General features: G+C 38.1%; 1 protein-coding gene across 1 annotated transcript; it reads right to left on the reverse strand.

Moving 5' to 3' along the window:
• Positions 1 to 22,947: 22,947 nt before the first annotated feature.
• On the reverse strand, positions 22,948 to 23,892 carry LOC134601964 (olfactory receptor 5G26-like). The gene has a single exon (XM_063446469.1). It carries the CDS (start codon positions 23,890 to 23,892, stop codon positions 22,948 to 22,950), a length of 945 nt encoding a protein of 314 aa, XP_063302539.1.
• Between the last annotated feature and the right edge of the window lie 2,856 nt (positions 23,893 to 26,748).

A 26,748-nucleotide genomic window follows, 5' to 3' on the forward strand; every position in this document is an offset into this window, starting at 1 on the left:
CGAAGACGCAGGTACTGTCCGGTCGGTATGCCAGCCTTTGAAGGGTAGGGATGATGGCTCTGCCAGTTTAAAAAACTGTTTGTGGCAGTCTTTTTACGAAATAAAGTGGTAGATACATGGTCATCCTGTAGGGACAATGTAATGTCTAGGAAATTTAACTGTCTACCCCCAATTTCGCTAGTGAAGTGTAGATTTAAATCATTATCATTAAGCAGTTGTACAAACTTATTGAAGTCTTCTGTGGACCCCAACCACACTACCAGCACATCGTCGATATAGCGTTTCCAGCAGAATATCTGGGTCATATATTGAGTCAAACGTATATCGGTTGACAGACGATGCTCCCATGTGCCCAGATATAAATTAGCATAAGATGGGGCACAGGATGTGCCCATTGCTGTGCCCACAATTTGATGGTAGATCGCCCCATTAAACAAAAAAATTTTTTAGTGAGTACAAAATTCAAAATGGCACAAACAAAATCAATGTATTCTTGAGCGAATTTGGACTGTAGTTGTAGAATTAGTCTTAGATTTTTAATACCAAGGTTGTGTGGAATAGAACTATAGAGAGCCTCCACGTCCAGGCTGCATAGTACTGCATCTTTAGGGACTGTGAGACTCTCCATAGTCTGGAGCATCTGTTTAGTGTCCTTTACATATGAGGGGAGTGCTAGGACGAAAGGGCTCATTACTTTGTCAAGGTAAATACTCATGTTTTGGGTTAAGTTTCCTGTGCCGGAAACTATTGGTCGTCCCGTAGGATTCGTCATGGATTTATGAATTTTTGGCAAACTATAAAACGTTGATATCGTGGGATGCCTCGTAAACATGAAGTCAAGCTCATCTTTAGTGATGAGTTTGTTATCGAATGCTTGATGTAAGAGCCCTTTCACCTCTAGGATATATTCCCCTGTAGGGTCCGTCTGTAAAGTACGATAAGTTTTAGTGTCGCTCAGTAGTTGGTTGACCATGGCTATGTAATAAGGGCGGTCCATTATAACAATGTTACCGCCCTTATCCGAAGGTTTAATGATTATGTGCGGGTTAGTGCGGAGAGATTTGAGGGCATTCATTTCGGCATATGTTAAATTACCATTTGTTTTAAAATCCAAATCATTAGGGTTAATACGTTCAATGTCCCTGCATACCATTTCCAAAAAAACCTCTATGCTCTTATAATCCTTGAAATGGGGGGTAAAGGTACTCCTGGGTTTCAGGTCCGTCTGGGGTACGTCAGACTGTCCACCTTCCTCATTGCACTGCAACAAATCAACCAACATATCTAGACACTCTAAGTCTTTTACCGTCAGCCCTAAATTCTGTGCTTTTTGCTCTTTCCTAGTAGTGTGATATTTAAATAAGGCTAGTTTCCGGGCAAAAAGATTTTAGCTAGACTAGCTCCTGACGACGGCGTGTATCCACGCTGAAACGCGCGTCGAGCGTTTTCCTCACTTTATATGTTTGTCTTACACTTTACTTAGGTAGCACCTTTATAGTTTTTTATTAGGTGGCCTTTTTTGGTTTGCTTATGGTATCAGGTATTTAGCGAGTTTGCCTTAGTTTAGGTGATTGCCTTCAAAGGCAATACTATACTAGGTAGCTATTGGAGAGGTTTTTGGAGGTTCCTTCGTTTTATTTATTTTTATATTCTGTTCAAGTATGGTTTATTAAGGAAGTTGGGGGTACGGCATAGGTCATTTTTACCTGCTCACTCTCCCACTACTCTTTCTCTCTTTCCTGTTACCAGGCATTCAAGTGCCTTTTCCGTGTTCAAAGTTGCTCCTCAGGATCCCCTTGTTTCAAGGGTCTCCTTTTCTGAATATAGGACAGTAGTTGGATGGGGAGTTGGGGTCAAGGTTGGGCTTTTTCAGAATTGGCGTTATGGTTGCATGCTTAAAGGGTGAAGGAAATGTGCCGGAGGAAAGGAAGAGATTGACATTTTTAATGAGAGGAAGAGCAAGAGAGGGAGAAAGGGTGCGGATGAGATATGAGGGAGTAGGATTGAGGGAACAGGTGGTGGGGCGGAAGGACCGGAGCAGAGCAGAAACCTCTTCCGTTGTAGTAGGTGTGAATGAGCATAGTACAGTGAAGTGAGTGGCGTTGGGTGATGTATTGGAAGATGTATTGGAAGGGGAGGGAAAGAGTTTAGAGATCTCTTCTCTGATTGTAGAAATCTTCTCAGTGAAGTGTGTTGCAAAGTTTGAGGTGGACAGGGTGGTAGGAGGAGGGGGAGCAAAAGGGTGAAGGAGAGCATTAAAAGTGTGAAAAAGGGATTTGGGTTGGCGGGACATTGTACATATGAGGGTGTTGAAGTCATTTACTTTTGTATAGGAAAGAGCCAGAGTGTAGGAGCGCAGCATACATTTATAGAATAGTGTGTTCTTCTTTTAAAAATGAGTGAAGGAGTGACCAGAAAATGGTAAGACCAAGTAAAGTTACCTATTGAGGTGACCTTTAGAAGATGCAGATCCCAGTATGCAAAGAAATGCATATCTAAAGAGTGGAAGCAAGGTTTATTAAAAAACTGTAAAGCACAAAACTCAGCAGTTCAATAATTCCCACAGGCCTTGCAGGTAGTATTGTACATGACTCTCGTATACTCCAATTAACAGACCTGCTGTGATCTGTAGCTCCATCCCCTATGGCTTGCTTCCAATATTATTAAGTGTGACACTTCCCCATATCTATCTTGGCACAGATATGAGGTCAGACCCTGACAATGTTTGAAGTGGCTGTTACCTCACTCAAAACGATCACATGGCATATATCAATGGCTTATGCATTGTTACAAGAGACATCCACTCAGAGGCTGCCCTTGTTTGCAAGGGCATGGTCAGGAGAACCGATCCTCTCCCAGTATTTCACATGCTAAAATAGAGACTTGCTGGAGGTGTCAGGTATGCATGGGTAACGCTGGAGGCAATGTGAGAAAATTAGGGGCTTTTGGTAACAAATTTGAACTCTTACGACCTCCATAATTGATGCTAGATTACTATTTACTCCAAGATCTTTTCTATTCCACTTCCAAAGACTGTCCTTAGGAAAAATATAAACCTTCTCTCCTGCTCCTGAGTGCTGCTAAGGTCGGTATTCCACTCCACTGTAGAACGCAATGAATTCCTTCCATTTTAGATTGGATTGACAAAGTATAAAGCATTAGAACCATTGAAGAAACTAGATTCTCGTATTGTCAACATTATGGCCAATATCCAACCATTTGGGCACCATGGGTCTCCTTTCAAAACACAACACAGGGGCCTACACAACCTCTGTGAGTGGATGTATTGCATAAGAGAATGTCTCTATGCAACAGTACCTTCGTTATAGCGATATGTTTATTCGTATTCTTACCTCTTTTGCTCTATTTGTAGTAAAAAAAAATATGGCCGAAAAAAAAAACCTCTTGCAGTTTAGGATTGGATGTCATCGTCCTATCTATTATATGCAAAACCTCTAAACTTTTCTATTGCACTTATACAGTTCTTATTATGTTGATTTAATTCAATTAGATTAAGTTGCTAATGTTTCTTGGCAAGCAGCCATGCCTTTTTCCTGTATAAACACCTTAATAATATACCTTTTTATATGTTGAGTGAGCATTTTTTACATGTCTATTGAGCTTCCCTATGAAAGAAGGTATTTGAAATCCCATATTTAATTATACTGTAACCTTAGGGGTACATGCATTTTTCAGAAGGTTTTGTATGTCGTTAAATCAGTTGGCTCAATTTAATGCACACATTTGATGCATAATTGTTCATTAGGTGTGTTGTAATTCCTTCCCTCTGAAAGATCGTTTACCAAGCTAAATGAGGCGTGAAATACCTTTATTGTCCTGGTGTTTGCATTTTAATCTTCTCATTTTACTGTACCTGCAATAAATCATGTACGGCATATATTCTTTGATTTTGCACCTGTGGGCTTCTTTCAACCTACATCATGCATGCAACAGAGTATTTCACTTTAATGAAAAGAAGCCAAACAATATGTTAAAATTGGGTCAAATCAACCCAATCCTTTTATTTACTTTTATATGATGTTACATTAAAACAGTTATGAGTATGTGTCGGTTTCATATTTTCCATGTTTTTCAGCTTATATTCTATATACAAGCTCAGTGTTAAGTGCGTCTCTATTACAATGCAATATGTACAGTTCTGGGCGCACATTTTAAGGCTCATGTTTTATCCTGAATGTTTGGGGTGAGACTGTCTTCATTTTTTATTTATTTACCTGGTGTGTTTCCCAGTCAGTTTTTTTCTTTTTCTTTTTTTTTTTCTCACTGTCTTTTTGACCCTCAAGTTTTTCCTCCTCAATTTTTCTTATATACTGTGTTAACAATGGAGATCAAATGTTTAAAGGAACATTTAAAGCGAGTAAAAATATATATAGTGAAAAACAAACATTGCAAAATAGTAAAATATAAAATCAATATTCATTTGGGCAGACTAGATGGTTCTTGTCAAAAATCACATTCTATGTTTCTATAGGTACTTCATCAGCAAGACATTTCATGGCTTTAAATCATCAGTCTTGGGCTATATCGCCACTAAGTGTGAACCAGAAAATGACAGCCATGAAAACAATAATCTATTGCCAGTACTAAAAGAGTGAAGTACTGGCATTATTTCCTTTTAGGAAATGGCTAACTTGCAAATTCCCATTATAGCTCACTGACAATGAAGTATGGCTGTTTGAATAAGCCCTGGAGAGAAAGTGGACATGCTTAGAATTTAGGTCATTTGTGAAACCTGTCCAGTTGGAGAGCACTTCAGGCATGCTCAATATGCCCTAAATATGATTATGGAAGTGCCCTATTTATTCTCCAGTAGGGAGTTTGAGTCAGGTGACAGGTGTATAATAGTTCAAAACTCTTAAAATCTCATCGACTGGTAGTGCCATGCACTTCCAATGGAAAGGTGTCTACATGGGGAGGTCATTTTTTCTGCTCATTCTGCCAATATCCAACCAGGAAGTTATGATTTTCATCAATAAATTGTGATGCTTTTATTCCCACCAGTGTAATGTATTTATCAAATTTATATTATCTTCATATATTTAAAGAATGCTCTTACTGAATCTTGGACAAACTGTATTAATTTCCCTTACTGAGTTACTTTCGAGTGAACAAGCAAAGGTGAATTGTTTAAGTGTCCGATGTGTTGGTTCGTGTAGAATAATATATCTACTGCTTATAACATTTCAAACAATAGTTGCTTATATCTGATTTAAAAAACAAACAAACAAAAAACAGTTGTATGCCCAAATAAGATTCAAACAAAGTTCTTAAGTTACAAAGAAACATATAAAGTAACAAAGCTCAGTTTCAATGCCGTCTCCCTCATCTGAGCACTGTGTATCTGATAAAAATGCGTTCCACAATCCACAGCACTGATCCTTAAGGCCTGAAGATAGTTCTTCAATGATCAATTCACTTGCAAAGAGCGTGCAAATTATAATTTGTGAATGTGAATCCTGCCGAATGATACAACTCCAATTCCGGTGCTGTTAATTAGTTCGTATGCATATATTAGCAATTTATTTAATTTTATTTATAGGGCATATCACCATCTATCTGCATCAGTAGCATTTCAGAATATACCAAGATAAGTATATATGGAGGTAGATATGAAGGTAGAACTTTTTATGTATGGTAGGGAGCCTATCATATGGATTCTACAAACTACACTTTTCCAGACCAAACAAAAAAGAAATATGTAGCCACAATAGTGAAATACTGATACACCACTTAAAAATATTAATATCATTTGCACCTAAAAATAGTACCCCTCCTGGTGCACCACACAATGTATGTCTTTCAAGCCGTGAAGAGGGGAATTGCTTTGCACAGTGATCCGTATATACAAATAAATAAGTTAAAAACCCTTACTTGGGATGTGGTGGGTATAAACTCGCAGAGTCACCCACATAAAAGCATAAGACAAGTATATCCGAAAACGCTTCCTGGTTGCAGTCCGGTCACGTGATCGCTTCCGGGTCCGCCCTCCAATGACGTCCGTGTGACGCGTTTCGCCCGCCTCCACAGGCTTCTTCCGACGACGTCAGGGGGTTCCAGTCTTCCTTTTGAGTTCACAGTGCCGCCCTTCTCTTGCTCCATTGGCTAGGGGGCGTGGTTTCACACGATCTGTTTCTGTCACTGTTCACTCCGTATTCGATTACACGCATATGGAATTCATTATATTAAATTAGACTTAACCCCTTGCAGCAGCCAGATTCCAATGGCTGTATCCTAACACACATTAAAAGCAATATACATCACAATTCCTACTCTGAGCAGTTGGTATTTCAAATGCAAATGTGGGACATATCCAGATTATTCAGATTAGTGATTCTAAAGAAGTTTTTCCCAAAGAGACATCTTCTGATTGTATTACGCTCTATATTTATAGATATATACAGTAGATATTTACATAAGGTTAATAAAAAGTTGGTACAGAATGCATAAAGATTAAAGTTAATAAAGGGAGAGGACATGAACTTTTACAATATTATCTATAAAAAAATTTGATAATTAATAGAGGGAGAGGACATGAACTTTTACAATATCATCTATACCAGATAGAATCAATGCTCATCTTAAAGACACTCTATCCATATGTTTAATCCAAAGTTGAAAATATAATAAAATAAAATAAAATAAAATAGAAATGCCTGTCAAGTGAAGGACGAGAAAACAGAGAATTATTTACAAAAAATGACAAACTTCAAATTCTCCGTTTAGACCTCTAGGGAACAGCGATTTTAATTTAAACACCCACCTCATTTCTTGTTTTGACAATTTATTGTCTAGATTCTCACCCCTCCAATTTCTACTGACTCTTTCTATCCCAATAAATTGTAATTTAGTAACATCTCCCTGATGTTTGTGAATAAAATGGGAGGACAGGGGATGTTCCTTAAAACCTCTTCTTATATTGCGCACATGCTCCTCAATGCGAATATGCACTTGTCGAGTAGTTTTACCGACATAGTGCATACTGCATGGGCAAGTGAGGACATAGATACAGTTAGTGGTGTGACAAGTAATCAATTGTTTTACACTGTACGTTTGTTGTGTATTCCCTCCTACCAATTCTCTTTTGACACACTTAGGGGCTCCCGTGGTCCTGCACGCCAGGCAGTATCCACATTGGAAAAAACCAACCTCCTGGTTTAAAAAATTCTTATTTTGGTTTTCTTGTTTAAAGCTGCTCTTCACTAGGTGGCTCTTAATACTGGGCACCCCCCTACATATGATCCTTGGTTTTTTTGGAACTATACTTTCCAACAGGGGGTCTTCCTTTAAAATAAACCAGTATTTTTGGATTATGTTGTTCAGATCCCTATTCTTCCCTGAATAATCAAAGATCAAAGGGACTTCGTCACTCTTGGTATTCCTTTTGTTTTTGATCCTCTTACTTGACTTATCCAGTAACTTTTTCCTCTCTATTTTTCCCACCTCCTTATGGGCCTTATCCAATAAAGTCCTGGGGTACTGTTTAACTGCAAATTGTTCTACCAGCTTATTGATTTGGATCTCACAGGTTTCCTCATTGGTGCAATTCCTTTTTAACCTTAACATCTGCCCTTTGGGAATGTTATCCAGCCACGGGCCATAGTGGCAGCTATCATAGAATATAAAGCTGTTCACTTCCACCTTCTTCGCATAGCTGGGAACCTCTTTATGTCGTATTGGGAGGAGTCCTATATCTATAGTGACCATAGCTGGTTGCAGAACCTGGTCACCTATCGCCGTTACATTGACGATCTGTTCTGGATATGGAGAGGCTCTGTGGAGGAATTAACTGCATTCTTGATACATCTAAATTCTAATTCATGGGGAATCCAGCTTACTATGGATCATAGCGATAGCCAGGTTAATTTTTTGGACCTACATATTTTTGTTTCCAATCATCAAATACAGACAGAAACCTTCTTTAAGAAGGTGGACGTGAACAGCTTTATATTCTATGACAGCTGCCACTATGGCCCGTGGCTGGATAACATTCCCAAAGGGCAGATGTTAAGGTTAAAAAGGAATTGCACCAATGAGGAAACCTGTGAGATCCAAATCAATAAGCTGGTAGAACAATTTGCAGTTAAACAGTACCCCAGGACTTTATTGGATAAGGCCCATAAGGAGGTGGGAAAAATAGAGAGGAAAAAGTTACTGGATAAGTCAAGTAAGAGGATCAAAAACAAAAGGAATACCAAGAGTGACGAAGTCCCTTTGATCTTTGATTATTCAGGGAAGAATAGGGATCTGAACAACATAATCCAAAAATACTGGTTTATTTTAAAGGAAGACCCCCTGTTGGAAAGTATAGTTCCAAAAAAACCAAGGATCATCTGTAGGGGGGTGCCCAGTATTAAGAGCCACCTAGTGAAGAGCAGCTTTAAACAAGAAAACCAAAATAAGAATTTTTTAAACCAGGAGGTTGGTTTTTTCCAATGTGGATACTGCCTGGCGTGCAGGACCACGGGAGCCCCTAAGTGTGTCAAAAGAGAATTGGTAGGAGGGAATACACAACAAACGTACAGTGTAAAACAATTGATTACTTGTCACACCACTAACTGTATCTATGTCCTCACTTGCCCATGCAGTATGCACTATGTCGGTAAAACTACTCGACAAGTGCATATTCGCATTGAGGAGCATGTGCGCAATATAAGAAGAGGTTTTAAGGAACATCCCCTGTCCTCCCATTTTATTCACAAACATCAGGGAGATGTTACTAAATTACAATTTATTGGGATAGAAAGAGTCAGTAGAAATTGGAGGGGTGAGAATCTAGACAATAAATTGTCAAAACAAGAAATGAGGTGGGTGTTTAAATTAAAATCGCTGTTCCCTAGAGGTCTAAACGGAGAATTTGAAGTTTGTCATTTTTTGTAAATAATTCTCTGTTTTCTCGTCCTTCACTTGACAGGCATTTCTATTTTATTTTATTTTATTTTATTATATTTTCAACTTTGGATTAAACATATGGATAGAGTGTCTTTAAGATGAGCATTGATTCTATCTGGTATAGATGATATTGTAAAAGTTCATGTCCTCTCCCTCTATTAATTATCAAATTTTTTTATAGATAATATTGTAAAAGTTCATGTCCTCTCCCTTTATTAACTTTAATCTTTATGCATTCTGTACCAACTTTTTTATTAACCTTATGTAAATATCTACTGTATATATCTATAAATATAGAGCGTAATACAATCAGAAGATGTCTCTTTGGGAAAAACTTCTTTAGAATCACTAATCTGAATAATCTGGATATGTCCCACATTTGCATTTGAAATACCAACTGCTCAGAGTAGGAATTGTGATGTATATTGCTTTTAATGTGTGTTAGGATACAGCCATTGGAATCTGGCTGCTGCAAGGGGTTAAGTCTAATTTAATATAATGAATTCCATATGTGTGTAATCGAATACGGAGTGAACAGTGACAGAAACAGATCGTGTGAAACCACGCCCCCTAGCCAATGGAGCAAGAGAAGGGCGGCACTGTGAACTCAAAAGGAAGACTGGAACCCCCTGACGTCGTCGGAAGAAGCCTGTGGAGGCGGGCGAAACGCGTCACACGGACGTCATTGGAGGGCGGACCCGGAAGCGATCACGTGACCGGACTGCAACCAGGAAGCGTTTTCGGATATACTTGTCTTATGCTTTTATGTGGGTGACTCTGCGAGTTTATACCCACCACATCCCAAGTAAGGGTTTTTAACTTCTTTTGTACAAATAAACTGAATTGTGATATTATTCAATTGGAGGTCCTGCCCTTCTTTTTCCTACACACAGCAAAACGGAATCACCAGCTGATACATTCTGTGGAAGATCCTGCAGTGTGGGGATATCCCCTCTTCCAAAGAGCCTTACAAACCCAGAGCCAGGGGTGATAGGGCTCTGGGACATGTGAGTTTTTCTCCTATCACTCCTATCATTTATATTATTATTACCAGATGGTCTGCACTATTATGTGTGTTTTTTATGTTTACAGATCGATTTAGCGCGTTTTCTTGGTAACTATTATTGTGCTTTTCACATTTTTTGTGCATTGTATTTTCAAACGCTGCCATATTGTCTGTATGGGATTCTAGCGCTCACTCTTTTGGTTATTATACAAATAAATAAACCCACTATAAAACAAATAAAACCAATTATAAAATCAATCCAAATCCTATGCATGTAGTCTAAGTAATTAAGTTTCTTCAGGGATGTTTGAATACAACAGAGATTCCACTTGTTGCTCCCTATCTTTAAATTCATTTCTACCATGCCTACTCGCTTGTTTGGCATCCAAAACCTGTTCAAAGCAATCAGCTAGTTCTGCCTCTCTTCAGTGAAGAAGTGGGGGATGTAAAGAAACAAGTTTGCTACAATGTTTATTTAAAGGCAACTTTAAATCAAGTTATTTTACTACATAAAGGGACACTATAGTCACTAGAACCAATTACGTACAGTACATTGAGACAATGCATCTCTATGTGGAGATGCTGATTTGCCAGTGTGGCATTTGGCTCTGCCCCCCCCACCCCGCCTCCTTGGCTGAGATGTTCAGAATTGGCAAATTCTGAATTGACAAAATTGACAAAATAGTCCATATATTCATAGAATTATATTAAACATGTGTATTTTTTTTACATGGACCATTTTCCAGTCTTTTTGATTTGTTCTACTGAGTCGGTTACTAAATAACATTTTGTGAATCTGAAATCTGATCCAACTATCTTCAGAAAAAAATATTCTGCACAATGGAAATCATTTGCTGTATACAAGGCTAGGGGACACAAAACTGTAATATATTAATCTGACATGTCCTGTGTTCCATTTCCTTTTATTATTATTTTCCCAGAAAACCTCCCACTGTGAAATGATAAAGGTATATTCGCTCGTACAATAATAGTATAACATTTAGAGGTTGTATTCTTATGTAACCCCATAATGTAATATAATTTACACATAAAAATAAAAAAAGGAGGGGCATGGCCTGGCTGCTAACTGTAATGGACGCGTGAGCCGTTAGCTCCTCTGAGAGATAGCAAAATTACAGCAACTATACAAGCACAGATAGCCCCAAAACTTCAAAAAACCCATCACAAAAGCACTAAATGCCACATAGAAACCAAGATGGCACATAGATCTATCAAAAAGCCTAAGATAAAGCCTGCCAATCTTTAAGTTTTAGACTTCAGCTTCCCCGCAAGCACGTGCCAAAGACGGTGCTGATGGGCCGAACTCCTTGTCATCATGATCTGAAAAGAGCGACCTTACATCCATCTCAACCACAAACCCGACATGAGTGTCAAAATCCTTGATTCAAAAAATGCTACACAAGCTACTAAACATGTCCAGCGGCCATGATGGTTAGGCCCGCATGCATCAATTTTTTTTAGCTATATTTTATATTATATATTTTTATTTTTATAAGTTATTGCTTTTATTGAATAATGCAAATTGTGTGCATTGTAACATATTACCTGTTGTTCATTTACTAGAAATTAGGAAAAGATTGGGTGTATACATGGAGGTTCCTACAGATATACCCATGCACTTATGAGGCTTTGATGGAGTTTTGTTATTGAAGAAAATGTATCACAATCTGTGACTGACATACACAAATTGTATGTATAATGTGTATGTATAAGTCAAGGTGAATATACCATAGCACACAAAACCAGGGTAAAAACCAAAGTGAGATAAGTATAATCAAAGCACAAAGCCAGTACAAAAAACAACCACTATATAGTGCACTCTAGGGTATGGAAGACCACAACAGGGAAAAGAGCAAACTAAGGCCTTAGTTTAATATTTTTTGGAATATATTCTCCTGGAACATAATGATTTATATTATAAATATATTCTTATTAATGGTTTTAGTATACTCTGTAATATATGTTGTTCTGTACATATTTGGTCATTACATTTTATGCAACTATGGCTGGAATTCCCTGCCCCTTATTATTATTTTTTCCCTTCCCTTCCTTTTTTTTTTTTTTTAATTTTACTTAGATTTCTTTTTTTCTTTTTCTTTTTTTTTTAAATTTTTTAATTTTTTGCAATGTATATGCATATAACAAACACGCGTGAGGTACCCCAATGACAATCCTCATGCTTTTTTTAAATCACTTGAAACATTGAGGTATTCGGGAAAACATGCACAAGCTATAACTTTTACTTAGATTTCTATTGCTTCTTATTGTTATATTTAACATTGTATGAAATATTTTCTTCAAAAAATTGTTTAATAAGAATAATTTAAGAAGGTAACATAAGATGTTGAAGCGGACAGAGCCTGACATTTGTGCTGTCCTGACATGTGCAACACAAACTCCCAACCAACTTGTTGATTTTGAAGCAATCTCATCAGCACATCAGCCTGAAAACCGACTATGGTGCAGTGCCCAAATCGGGGGTGCATGGGTGAACCGATTGAGACCACCCATGAGTCTGTCACTGTCATTGAAATGCTACATTGTGGCATACCCAAGCTGGAGCACTTGCCACTCCTATATCCTACGTGCTTTACTGCTGATTTACAACTCCCTCCCTTTGGATCAGCGGGGGTCATCCTGTTCCTCACGGGCTCAGTGCACTTACCACTGTAAGTTCCTTAGAAGCACCCCAACACACAATTTACACATGGAGGCCTCAACAAGATGGTGGATGCAACCCTTTCTTCAGAGAGAACTCCCATGCAGTCCTGTGGAGTCCCCTATGACTTTGTGGTGCAGTCTCTAAAGTGCCTAGATGCCATATTCCAATGCTTTTGGGCAGGCTTGGAGAAGCACGATGTTCTGATGCCGTATCAGCCTCAGGTGGAGGAGAAAGCATCGGATCGGGGAGCTGAACAATCTTCTCTCGGGGCGCAGTCTTTCCTACAGCATCAGTCTCCCTTACCAAAAGCCTACCAATGCAGAAGACCCACAGGGGCTTGCCCCAGAAGCATTGCGCTCATGCAGACAAAGGACCACCACACCTAGCAGCAGCAAACCACCTTGGCCTTCCATCGCTCCCAAGATGGGAAGGACTCTATAGGCTGAGTCTGTGATTTGAAGATGCCTCACTCCAAAAGGCCTGGGGCTCAAGAGGGACATTTCCTCATCCTTGTTGTTCCATTACTCTTGCCAAACTTAATAATTCAGATGCCTGCATACGAGTAAAGGGATTGGATAAACTTGTGCCTATGTAATCCTGCAGTACTTCTTTACTAGCACTGCCAGGCACCTTTTTGCATATTCAGAACTTTGTGAACTTTTACATGACACTTGATAATTTTAGTATTATTTTTCATATACCTATATTGCCACCTTATAATTATTTGCTTTATGTATGAAAGCGTCAAACAGATCTATTGGCTCACATAGGTTTTTTTATCTTAAGCGTGATGGCTCAACAGTACATCTCCCCAAAATTATGCTACTCATGGGCACTTTGCCCATACTCTCGCTCATGTTTATTATTTCGGAATTAATTCACTTATGTTACTCATTTTACCTTATAACACATGCCTAGAATGTATCGTACACCTACTATTGCTGTTTATTCTTGTGTCTAGATGTGAATACATATCTTCTTTATATTTCTATAAAATGAGGCAGTTTGCTCTGGAGTTTGTCTGGCACTGTATACTTGCTGAGCAGTGGTGTACACACCATCAATGGGGCCCCGGTGCAAAATTGATCCATGCCCCCTCCCCCATGACAGACACACACAGACACATACATACACACACACAGAAACATATTTAGAGACACATACATACACACAGACACATACATACAGACACATACATACATACATACATACATACAGACAGACAGATACATACAGACACATACACACAGACACACATACATACAGATACACATACATACACACAGACAGACACACATGGACACAGACACATACAAATACACATGCAGACAGACAGACACACAGGCACACACACACACATATACATAAAAAAACAAACAGGCACACATACATACATATAAAAACAGACAGACACACACACAGACACATACATACACATACATGCATACATACAGACAGAAAGACACATACACACAGAGACACATACATACACACAGACAGACACACATACACACAGACACATACATACACACAGACAGACAAACACACACACATACATACAAACAGACAGGCATACAGATGCATACAGACAGACAGACACACAGACACACAGACGCATACAGACAGACACATACAGACGCATACAGACAGACAGACAGACACACAGAAACATACATACAGACACACATACATACAGAGACACATACACACACAGACAGACACACAAACAAATACACATATGCATACAAACAAACAACACACACAGATACGAAATGTCACCTGTGACGGAACGCCTGCCACTCCTATTGGGTGCCTCTGTTGAACGATGCTGCTAGTGCTCATCAAGGACCATCATCACCGCAACACCACAACCACTGCAAACCCCATGAACCGCTGCAGCTTGATTGGGGTTTCGCAGTCCTCCACCCACCCTGGACCCAAGACCGGGCTCCAGCTTCCAGTGAGTGAACCTCTCCTAGATCCAGAGAACAGGAACCAGGAACAAGAACAACTCTTACAAGAGCTAATGGTTATACTCTGGGGAGCATAGTGATCTTAGAAATCCCCAGAGTGTAGGTCTCCAATCCTCCAAACATGAGCCAAGACTTCATAAAGGGGTAAGCAGGTCTGTTTATTGATGGCCACAGCTCGGCCTTTTATGCAGGTCCTCCAGCAAGGGATACTCCCACAGGGACCTTGTGGAGGACTGAGACATAAGATACATTAATCAATCATTTTACCGTGCAATATAAAACACATCCACATAAACAGTGAAATCCCTCCTCTCTATCCTGGAGATAATTGGGTTAACTGTCTGTAGTAAACTCAATTATCTCCAGGTAGAGAAAATATTTCCATTTTACAAAAGTAACAAAATACATTAAAATATATAACTTTTATTTTACCGAACGGAACCCCTACGTTCGACATATCCCCAGATAGCTTGGGTCTGAGCTCTCAAACTAACCGGACAGCGCTCAGACCCCACGAACATAGTCCAAACGCCATGGAGCTAAAGAGTCTTTTCACCGACTGTTCACTAGAACTATGACTCACAATTGGCTCCATGGATTTAGCTATCTGGGGTCGGTCTCATTCGTATATTGAATGTACCGAACAGTACGCCGCTCGTATAAATGGAGACGAAAGAGATGGAAGTTGGATAGTCCCAGTGGTGTTTGTGTAAAATTGTGGGTGAAAATAGTTCCATGCGGTTGACAACCAAACACCGTTGGGCGGTAGTCATTTAAAATGGACGTGTTCGTTCAAACGAATGCCGACCACCCAGCTGTTCATCAATTAAGCTGCGGTTAACCACAGATTCTGGGTGGTTAATAAGCTGCACACTCTACATGCAGTGTGGCCGTTTGTTTGGCAGTTTGTTCGTCTGCTTGAATAACATTATTCTGGCTGTAATAGCAGTTTCATTTACCAAACCAATCCACGAATACATAAGGGAGAATACAAAATTCAAGCAATAAATGAAAAAAGGTGCAATCCAGGGACAGAGGGTTCTGTCCCAAGTGCCTTAAGACCCAAGACCTAATACTTTAAAGGGGCCATAGTCACAGGGCAAGAGGCTGGCAAGCAGGCCTCTCCAAATGCCAGTGACGAAGGTGCTTTCGTCACATCACCCTCCTGTTTCATACCTTTTAGGTGCAGGAGGGTGACTTTCCCTGGGGTCCAGTGGTGGCTTAGGCTGATGGGAGTCAGAGTTCCCACTCTGACTCCCTCTCCTTCGTCCCGCGCGGCTCTGTCTGATAGCTGGGAGGAGTGACGGGCAGTCACTTTCTCCCAGCTGTGATGTCATCATAGGGGGCCCAGACATGCTGTTAAAGCGCTGACCAGGCCCCATGGAAATCCATAGCCATCGGGTGGCCCTAACAGCATGAATGTGTGGCCCCCAGCTGTTTGCCGTGCAGGACGGGTCTGCAACACATTGCATTGGGGCACCTGGTCACATGAGTCCACAGGCCGCCCGCGCTCCCTGGAGTGATGGGCCCGGTCGCAGCTGTGACCCCCTGCGATCGCAGTATGCACGCCACTGCTGCTGTGCTATTGTTATTTGTATATGTGCTATACAAATGTTCTCTGTTGTACTACATGCCTCAAATAAAGAAAGATTGACAAAAAAAGACACTGAAGGAGAGGAGTGGTCTGCATTAAGATGGTGCCAGAATGAGGCACAGTGTGCCATAGTAGCTTTCAGATGGAGAGGGAATTGTGATTGTAAAGAGGTTTGAGTGTGTGTATGTAAAATGGCTGGAGTTTGCATGTTTGTGTATATAGAGGATGCATTGTGCATGTGTGGGGGCCATCGGATGTGTAAATAGTGTGTGGGTTTATATGAAAATAGAGACTAGTCCAGATATGATGCTGCTACATTTAAGATGGCCTACCTTAAATAAAAGAAAACAAATATTGGCAATTCATTGCTTGACAGCGTCAAAAATAATCATAGCTAGAAACTGGAAAAAGACACAAGAATTTTCTGAAGTGATGTTTATACAAGTAAAATTTCAGATACGAATGGAAATAGGAGTAGATAGAATTCGAAGTAACTTCAAAGAGAATGATATCTGGACTAATTGGTTAAAATTTTGGAACAAGAGGAAAAGAATTTGACATAAGAATAAGATAAGATATCCAATATATACTTCCACAAATTAGAGATAAGAATAACGGGACACCACTACTGTACCAAGAAAATATACGAGTGATTGATGAATGAATGTGGATAGAGATTTTTCTCCCTTTGTTTTTATTTCCTTCTGTTCCTTCTTTCTCTCTTTTTTTGTGTTTTTTCTTTCTCTTTTCTCTTCTTCTAAAAATGGAGATGTTAACTACCTACCATTATTTGATTTATCAATATAGATACAGTCTCCTATAAGATCGAAACGTAGAATGTTAAGAAGCGAGTGATAACTTAAGGAAGAAGAGAAGAGAGAAAGATAGTAGAAGAAGGGGAGGGAGAAGAGAGGGAAGGGGAAGGGAAGATATTGAGGAGAGGGAAGATAGGAAAGAAAAGAAAGATAAGGCTAAAAAAAAAAATAGTGTGTGTTTTTAAATATCAGGACCACAGAGTGTGTTTCTCGTGGTTCTTGTTCATTTAGGAAATCCTGCCATCAACCATTTTGTTTCCCTCCAAGGCTCCAAATTGGATTGAATGGGGCTGAGGCTGCAGTGTGTGTCTGTGTATGTAGGGCATTTACAATGTGTGGATAGGGCAGTAATGTGTGTTTGTATAGTGTGTGCATGTTTATAGCGGCTCGAGTGGGCTTGTGGGAATAGGTACTTTAGTGTGGGTGGGGTAAATGCTTTAAGATATATATATATATATATATATATATATATATATATATATATATATATATATAAAGGACAGATACATTTAATAATATTTCTATTTATCCAACTCCTCTCTTTCTCCATTACTTGCACCTCCAAGCAGTAAGTAGATTTATATAATTGTGTTTTGTTTATTTTTCCTGTCCAAAGGTCCTGCTACCACCAGTACTGACAAGAAACAAAACAGTGAAACATAATTTCCACTGAGCAAAAAGTAATCGCTTGATCTCTTCACTGGCCCATAAAGGGAAAAGGTGCTTTTGTCTGGCATATTAATAACATCATCAGAAAATGCTGAAAACTGTTTTTAAATAAATATGGAATACCATCTGAAACTGAGAAACTATTGTCAACGTACAGGCAGATTGGGATTAATCATTGAAGATCATTTGCCCAGATGCCTATATAGCTACTTTGAGCTTGAACACAACAGGCACATTTTAAATCCAAGCTTATAACTGTATTAGCTATATTTTGCTTGTCTTATCTATTTGCCCCACTGATGACCACACGAATCCGGTCTTATGTAGAATAATTGAATGATAATTTATATAATTTATATTTCAGTTTAAACCCAATAGAACACAATGTATTTGTATAGGAGTGCCATGACTAAGAAGTTATTTTTATAAAATGCCATTGAATCAGCCATGGTTTCACAAGTCTCACGATTCATTTTTCTTTTTCTTGCAGTTGTTTGGGAAACATAATATATCACTCAAAGGCTTAAATTTGCCTTAGACCATGATCAATTTGATTACCTTAAATACTTTTAAAATGTATAAAACAATGCTCAGTGCTATCTTAAACACTGATTTACCGTGGACAAGCATTTGCTTGGGCCCCCTGGATCCTGCCCTCCCCCCACACGTTCACCCCCTGGCATGCAATCACACCCTCTACACCAACACAATGGCAGAACTAATGTAGAGAGGGCCCTGGTGCAAGTAATTTTTGGGCCTCCCATGTAGGGCAAGAGTGGAGAATAGATATATCCTGATCTGTTGTACAACTCCCATGATGCTATGCCAGCTGGGGATCTACCATTTGCCCGTTCGTGCAGGGTTGTATTTGTGAGCAGTGTTTGTGCATTTGAATGTGAGCATGTTTTTGTGTAGTGTATGTGTGTGCATGTAAGGTGTTTGAGTGAAGGAGTGTGTTTCAATATACTTTTTGAGTTTGAATTCAGGGTTGTGTTTGTATGTAATGTTTGTGTTTGCAGGTGTGTATATTAATGTTGTGTTTGATTGCTGGTATGTATGCACATACATTCTATCCATTCACAGATATACATACACATTAGCATGAGGATACACACAAACACACTGATACACACTGACACAAACAGGCTGGTATATACAAACACACTAGCCCACACAAACACACACACAAACACACACAGACACGTACGTACACACACACTCAAATAAACAGACTTTGATACACACACTAGTTCACACACACACAGATATAAAAACGCTGGCACATCCATATACAGAGATTTAAACTTACATACACTGACACAGATATGTACACACACTCAGATACACACAGACACACAGGTACACATACACAGAGGTACACATGCATGGGTGTATTTGTGTGCAGTGTTGGCATAGGAATATTGGGATGTGTTCATTGCCACACACAGATGCCCACTTACACAAACACTGAGATACACACAGGAACACAGATACACATGCAGTGGTGTATTTGTGTGCAGTGGTAGCATTGGAATGCAAGGGTGTATTTGTGAGCAGTGTTCGCATTGGAATGTTGTAGTGTATTTGTGTGCAGTGTTGGCACTGGAATAATTGGGTGTATGCATTGCACCATGCATAAATACACACTTGCACACACCGACACACATATATACACACAGGTACACATACACAGACAAGCAGGTACACATACAAACTGACATACAAGTACACAGACACAGGGTTACAAACTGACACACAAGTACACATACACAGTGACACATACACATGACAACCAGTTACACATAAACACTGACACACAGGTACAGATGCACTGACATAAACAAAGTCAGATATACAAACACAGTCAGATACACACACTGACACAAACACAGACAGATACACAAACAGTCAGATACACACTGACACAAACACAGCCAGACATACACAGCTAGATACACATACGCACAAACACAGCCAGATATACAAATACAGCCAGAAACACACACTGACACAAACAACCAGGTACACACACTAACCTGCCATAATTTTGGTTCTGGACTGCCCTTATGGGTGGGATCAGTCTGATATGCATTGGAATAGGTTCACTTTCTAATGACACAAGTGATCAAAAACAGTTTTGAGTACTTAGCGGGGATTTACCGAAGGGCAAGCTATCAAGTTTCTCTAAGCTTTTTTCTATTCACAAAGTCCTCATATTCCCTCTTTTTGTTGCAATGCATTACTTATTATCAACAAATTATCAACAGAAGTAGTAAATAGGTCAGGTGTAAGCAACCTTCTGCACTCCAGATGTTGTGGACTACCTCACCCCTGGTGCTTGGCCAGCATTATGGCCATAAGAGCTTTATGGGAGATATAGTCAACAACATCTGGAGTGACAAATGTTGCCTACTTCTGGACTAGGTGATGTGCGGCATTAACGGATGTATGTCAAATCAACACTGACATTTATGTATAGTTCCATGAACATGGTTGATCTAAAATGTTGCAATGTTATATTACAGAAATGGTGCATCTTTGTATTTTTTTGTGCTTTCATTAATCAAACATGAAGCTTTTATAAATGTGTACTGAGATTACTTCAAAATAGCCATCAAATAATTCTTCAAATATTGTGAAGTGTTTGACCTATGTGTAAACCAGTGTTAATTTTGTGTGTATTTTTTTAATTCGTGGAAAGGTTTTGTCAATAAACCTAAAACCTAAATAAATTATCTCTATATCATAATAAATTGTTATTTTTATATTATACAGACCCATGGGCCTCAGGTCCATAGGCCACTTCATTTCACAAGGTTTTGTCAATGAATCATCACACCTTTTAGCTTTTGAGTTCAATATGGATAAAATGTCTCAGTTATTGTGTTGCTAAATCATATTGGGAGTTATTGTGATAACGTAAACTTGAGGGCATAAGGCCAAATAGGACACTTCTTAGCTGAACATGTTGTACAAAAACATCTGAAAAAAAAACAAGGTGTATTATAATCTCTTCAATATTCTTACTTTCTTTTCAAATAGTTTTTTTAGTTGTTAAATATTAAAATAAAATAAAAATAACAATAATTAAATTAACAATAATGAAAACAATGGGAAGGGGAAACTTGGGGGAAGTATCCATCCAAATTTACAATATTTTTGTGCAATATTGATATGTCTATATTTATCGATGATAATAAAACCAATTATAACATATCTATGTAAAACAAATAAAACTATTTTGTACAGCAAATCATTTACAGTTTAAATATCTTGAATTGTAAACTAAAAGATTTATTAACCTTGTTTTCCCACTCTTATTCCTACTTCCTCATCAGCAGCAATTGAAAGACAATAGAGCCATATTCTGGGCACCAACATAACCGCATTTGATAGATTTAACCTCATACTTAAGATTTTTCTTCACTTTAAATCTCATTAGTTTTGCTAAAAAATGAAAATGTTATTCAGGATTACAGCAAACCAAGGCCGTTTTAACAGCATACACAACCACTCACGAGAATAAAAATGCAAATCATTGATAAAATTAAGCTTACATTTATTGGTACTTCAAACAAAATCAGTGTTTAAACCTTAAAAAAAACATTCTACGCAGATTAACCACACAAACATTTGGACAATATTACATGAGCCTTGAAGTTAAAAAAAACTAAAATTTCAACTTAAAAATGTTACTCATTTAGCCAATCATACATTGATCAAATCAAATTATGTACAACTAGTAGGTGTCTGTTTTCATCAAGATATGTATTCACAACAGCAAGATTGCATGTACAGATACAAGCTAATACTAAGGTGAATGGTCCACCTAAACATTTTAATAAAGAGGGATTGAAGGTTCTGAAGAAATCTCCCAGAATAATATACTGAAACGTTGGCAAGCACAGCGTGCGCACGCATTAAGATTGATCTGCCCCGATCTTTAGCCATGCTCCCTCGTTTCACAATGTAAGCTCCTTACTTGTTATATGTTGTGCATTTACTCAGCCCAGTCAATGAGATATCAATGTGAATTGATCTACCGACATCACTTCCCCCACCGCCAATCACTGTGCGTTTATAATTTGTCCCTTTTTCCCTTAGCACTGCTTTGAAATGCTACACCGATAATAATAGGACAGTGGTTGGTTTTGGGGGCGGAGTCGAGTCAGCAGCTCAGGTCACACTGATAGCCCATTGGATTATTTGCTTCCAATGAAAATGATGTTTAATTTAACCCCTTAAGGACCAAACCTCTGGAATAAAAGGGAATCATGACATGCCACACATGGCATGTGTCCTTAAGGGGTTAAAGGGAAAACATGCCTAAGGGAGTAAGGAAAGGAACACAATGTTTTACAAACAGCATGAGGCCGAAACCTATCAAATGCACTTACATTATGTTGGTGCCCTGTGTACCTTTAATATACAGACAATAATACAAGCATTATTATTATAATTATTATGTTTGGCATTTCTAAAGTGCCAACTTCCTCTGCAGTGTCTTACAATATTATAACGGGGAAAATGTATAAATGAGACAATTACAAAATGTTACAGGTACAATAGGTGGATGAGGACCTGTACAAACAAGCTTACAGTGTAGAGGAGGTGGGGTATAAAACCACAATAGGGATGACATTGAGGTTAAAAGCAACAAAACAACAAGGTGGTAACGTAGCATAAATGGAGGTGAGAGTAGAGTGAATGAAACATTGTCATCGTAACCTATATGCTTAAAGGAACACTATAGTCACCTAAATTACTTTAGCTAAATAAAGCAGTTTTAGTGTATAGATCATTCCCCTGCAATTTCACTGCTCAATTCACTGTCATTTAGGAGTTAAATCACTTTGTTTCTGTTTATGCAGCCCTAGCCACACCTCCCCTGGCTATGATTGACAGAGCCTGCATGAAAAAAAAAAAACTGGTTTCACTTTCAAACAGATGTAATTTACCTTAAATAATTGTATCTCAATATCTAAATTGAACTTTAATCACATACAGGAGGCTCTTGCAGGGACTAGCAAGCTATTAACATAGCAGGGGATAAGAGCACCTTAATTAAACAGAACTTGCAATAAAGAAAGCCTATATAGGGCTCTCTTTACAGGAAGTGTTTATTGAAGGTTGTGCAAGTCACATGCAGGGAGGTGTGACTAGGGTTCATAAACAAAGGGATTTAACTCCTAAATGGCAGAGGATTGAGCAGTGAGCTAAAGTTGTTCAGGTGACTATAGTGTCCCTTTAATTTTTCATTGCAATTTGTGTTACATTTCCTTTTGTTCTTCACTATTTTAGTAGAAACAGCCATGTTCTTTTTCTCTAATGAGAACATTCAATTCTTTTCTGATGTCCTGATTTCTCACACTATAAATAACAGGGTTAAACAATGGGGTAACCATAGTGTAAAACAGAGATGTGATCTTATTGATATTGAGTGAGTATCCTTTGGACGGGCTCAAATATATACTAATTAGTGTTCCATAATATAAACACACAACAGTTAAATGTGAGCTGCAGGTGGAGAAGGCTTTCTGTCTCCCCGTAATGGAGGATATCCCAAGGATAGTTAAGAATATGTAGATATATGTGACAATGACAAATACAAATGGAAATAGTAGTATAAATGGAGTGACCATAAAGACCTCCAAGTCAACAACAGAAGTGTCTGAGCATGAAAGATCTACAATTGGAAGAAAATCACAGAAGAAATGATCAATTATATTGTGATTACAGAATTCCAATTCATAAATTAAAACACAAGTAATTATGGAGAAAAGAAAGCCAAGAGACCAGGACAACATAACAAGATAGAGACACATCTTAAAGTCCATAATGGAAGAGTAATGAAGTGGCTTACAGATGGCCAAGTATCGGTCACAGGACATCACAGTAAGTATATAACATTCAGCAATACAACACCAGCCAAACATCTGTAACTGGGTGACACAGCCAAGCAGAGATATTGTTTTACCTTCCTTTAATATAACATCCAACATATTGGGCACTACACTCATAGATAACAATGTATCACATAATGACAATTGTCCGAGGAAGAAATACATGGGAGTATGGAGGGTGTGACTGAGTGACACTAATAGAACAATGAATAAGTTGCCAGTTATTGTTATAATGTATATTGAAAAAAGAAGGATGAAGAATGGAATCCTAAATAAGCGAAGATTCTGGAATCCCAAGAGAAAAAAATCCAAAATCACTGTATGATTTTCGTGATGCATTCTCATCTAAAAGAGCAAATAATAAATATAGAGTAATGTTTCTAATTTATAAAAAAGCTTAGCATATTATTGCAGGTGAAATCATCCATATCATTTGAATAAAGGAGTACATTGTGTTTGGCACACTCTGAAGAAGATTGCACCAAACAAGACAAAACAAAGTAATTATTAATAAAATGAAGCATACATATAGTATGTGGGCTTTTACATATATAAAACATTTTATAAATATTTGATTTTATCATTTTTAGGGGGATAGGTGGGACATAGTGTGACATAACATGCAAACTGCAATTGTCCTGTGCTTCCCTGAACATGTTAATCATAAAAATTCATTATGTAGCCAGAGACTTCAGACATCAATGACCTGCTTCCACTCACTGTACGCTATGTGGACAAGTGGTCATAACCAGTGATTCGTACACACAGCACCATTTCCCCTGCATGACCAGCCTCTTGTAACCAGTCTACCGGTGTTTAATACTGACAGTCTTTATAAAGTGTCCTCGCTAAATTTTTAACATCCTACTGCTTCTGGGAGTCTTGTCACTGATATCATTGCTAAATACAACTACATTCCTAGCCTGTACTGCTCTTACCAGGGCCATGTTCAAACAATGTATTAACCTGGTCACTGTTATTTTCTGAAAACTCGAAGTGCACAGCAGTAGACATTACATTAGCCAGACCACTCTCACACATTAAGACATTTATATACCATATACAAAATGGCTCCCTTCCGTTCAGTCAAACCTTGGTTTGTCCTCTGACGCAGCCCTGCCTTTACCACACAGCCTTGGTCATATATAGATACATTACCCTGGACATTGTAAAAGCTTACTGAAGCTACAAAACCGACTGCCTGATATGAATTAATCAAGGTCTCTAGAAAGACACAGAACATACATGTCTTTTTGTGATTCATTTTGTCTTTTTGTGTTTCCATTACTTGACATTTGCCATTTCACAATCTTGTGTGGGTGACACTACTTCCTCTTTGAAAATGCCTGCTTGTTTAGCTTTCCCCTACTTTGTTTAAGAGCCCACAGTGCAGTATTTTTATTTTTCTCCTCATTACTCATGTTTTTACTTTCTCAGTAACATTATTTAATGAACCAAAGGGCCATAAAAAATGCCAAAATACCAGAGTATTGCAGTGTGCAATGATACCGTTTTTATTGGACTAACATAAAAAATAGTTTCCCTCTCTTCCTCAGGACTGAAGCAATACTGAGCAATATAATAGAGTTTAACACGTAAAACCACTGATGTAGTTAGAGAAGGGGAGGGGAGTGAGAAGGGTGTTATGAATAGCAGAAGATGTGGCTGAGAGTGAAAGACATATTGGCTCTCAATCGCCAGAACAAGTGAATATACATAGGAGAGTAATTAAGCACATAAAAGAATAACATAGAGAGGCAGACAAATACAGACATATGTGTATATATAAATTGCTCAGCTATAGCTAAAGTGGAAGTATAGAACAAAAAATGGATGACATTAAGATGTGTGTATATATAAAGTTCTGGCAGTGTGTCAGAATGCCATTTATGGTGTTGTAATGTATGATAATTATATTCTCAAATGTCCATTCGTGAGAGTCTTCAAAATTCCCTGTGTGAACTTTAATCTTGAGTTTTTGGATGGAGTGACCAGTCTGGGTGACGTAATGACCAACAGGGGCACAATATTTGCTTTCCTTGTGGTCCTCGATTGAGTGTCTGTGTAGGCACAGTTTGCAGAGTGATTTGTTGCATCGTACGGTGACATTCTGTTCTGGGGTCAGATTTCTGCAGAGCAATCTTTGTCTCAGGTTAGGTGGTTGTTTATATGTTAGTATGGGGGGCTCAGGAATTATTTCTGTAAGTGGAACAGCTGAGATTAGCAGCTGTAGCTCTTTATGTACGTGAGTTAAGATGTAGATAACTAGTAGAATCTTGTTTTGTTTTTCTTTTTTTTATTTGAAGAAGCCTTTCCCATGGTGCTTTTAGGGAAGATTTTATTTATTCAAAACTGAGGAAGGGAGGAAAACTCTAGAAAGCTTGTCTTTTCAGTATGTTAGCACTATAAAAAAAAAAAAATACTGCCTACTGCAATACTCTTTTATTTTGCCATCTACTGGACTAATGCAACAAATCCAATAAATATATATAGTACAATTTTGAATTGGGAAGAAGGAACAAGTAGAGGAGAAAAATGAGCGACAATTAAAAAAAAAAATCTCTCTATATTTATTTAATATATATTATAAATATATAAATATAAAATAAATCTCTCTACACTTATTTAATATATATTATAAATATATACATATAAAATAAATCTCTCTACATTTATTTAATAGATATTATAAATATATACATAGAAAATAAATCTCTCTACATTTATTTAATATATAGATTATAAATATATACATAGAAAATAAATCTCTCTACATTTATTTAATATATAGATTATACATATATAAATATAGATTTTCTTACTGATCCTTGTTCCCTCTATTGCTCACTTATCGATTGATCTGTAAATAAAAAAAGATTAAAAACACATCTGACCATTAATCATCTATTTTCCCAACAATCAATTCTTTTTTTTTTTTTTTTTTATACCACATGGGAACTGCAGGAATCAAACAAACCTTTTCGTCGAGAATAACAGGCAATGGATGCCCAACATAACATAGTGTGCACCGTTTAAAACATAATATCTTTAATTAAAACAGCACGTACAGAAATGTATATTCTCAAAGAGCACAGCTTCATGTGTAAAGGATAACACTGGAACAATCTCAGGATCTTCTGTGTTAATTCCACTAGTCCATTGGAAAATGCAACCATAGAAACAATATTAATAATA

This window comes from Pelobates fuscus, chromosome 3 (assembly GCF_036172605.1).
Source record: "Pelobates fuscus isolate aPelFus1 chromosome 3, aPelFus1.pri, whole genome shotgun sequence".
Taxonomy (NCBI): Eukaryota; Metazoa; Chordata; class Amphibia; order Anura; family Pelobatidae; genus Pelobates; species Pelobates fuscus.

Excerpts from the sequence above, each read along its gene's own strand:
- LOC134601964 (XM_063446469.1), bottom strand. The coding sequence starts at position 23,892 with ATGCATCACGAAAATCATACAGTGATTTTGGATTTTTTTCTCTTGGGA.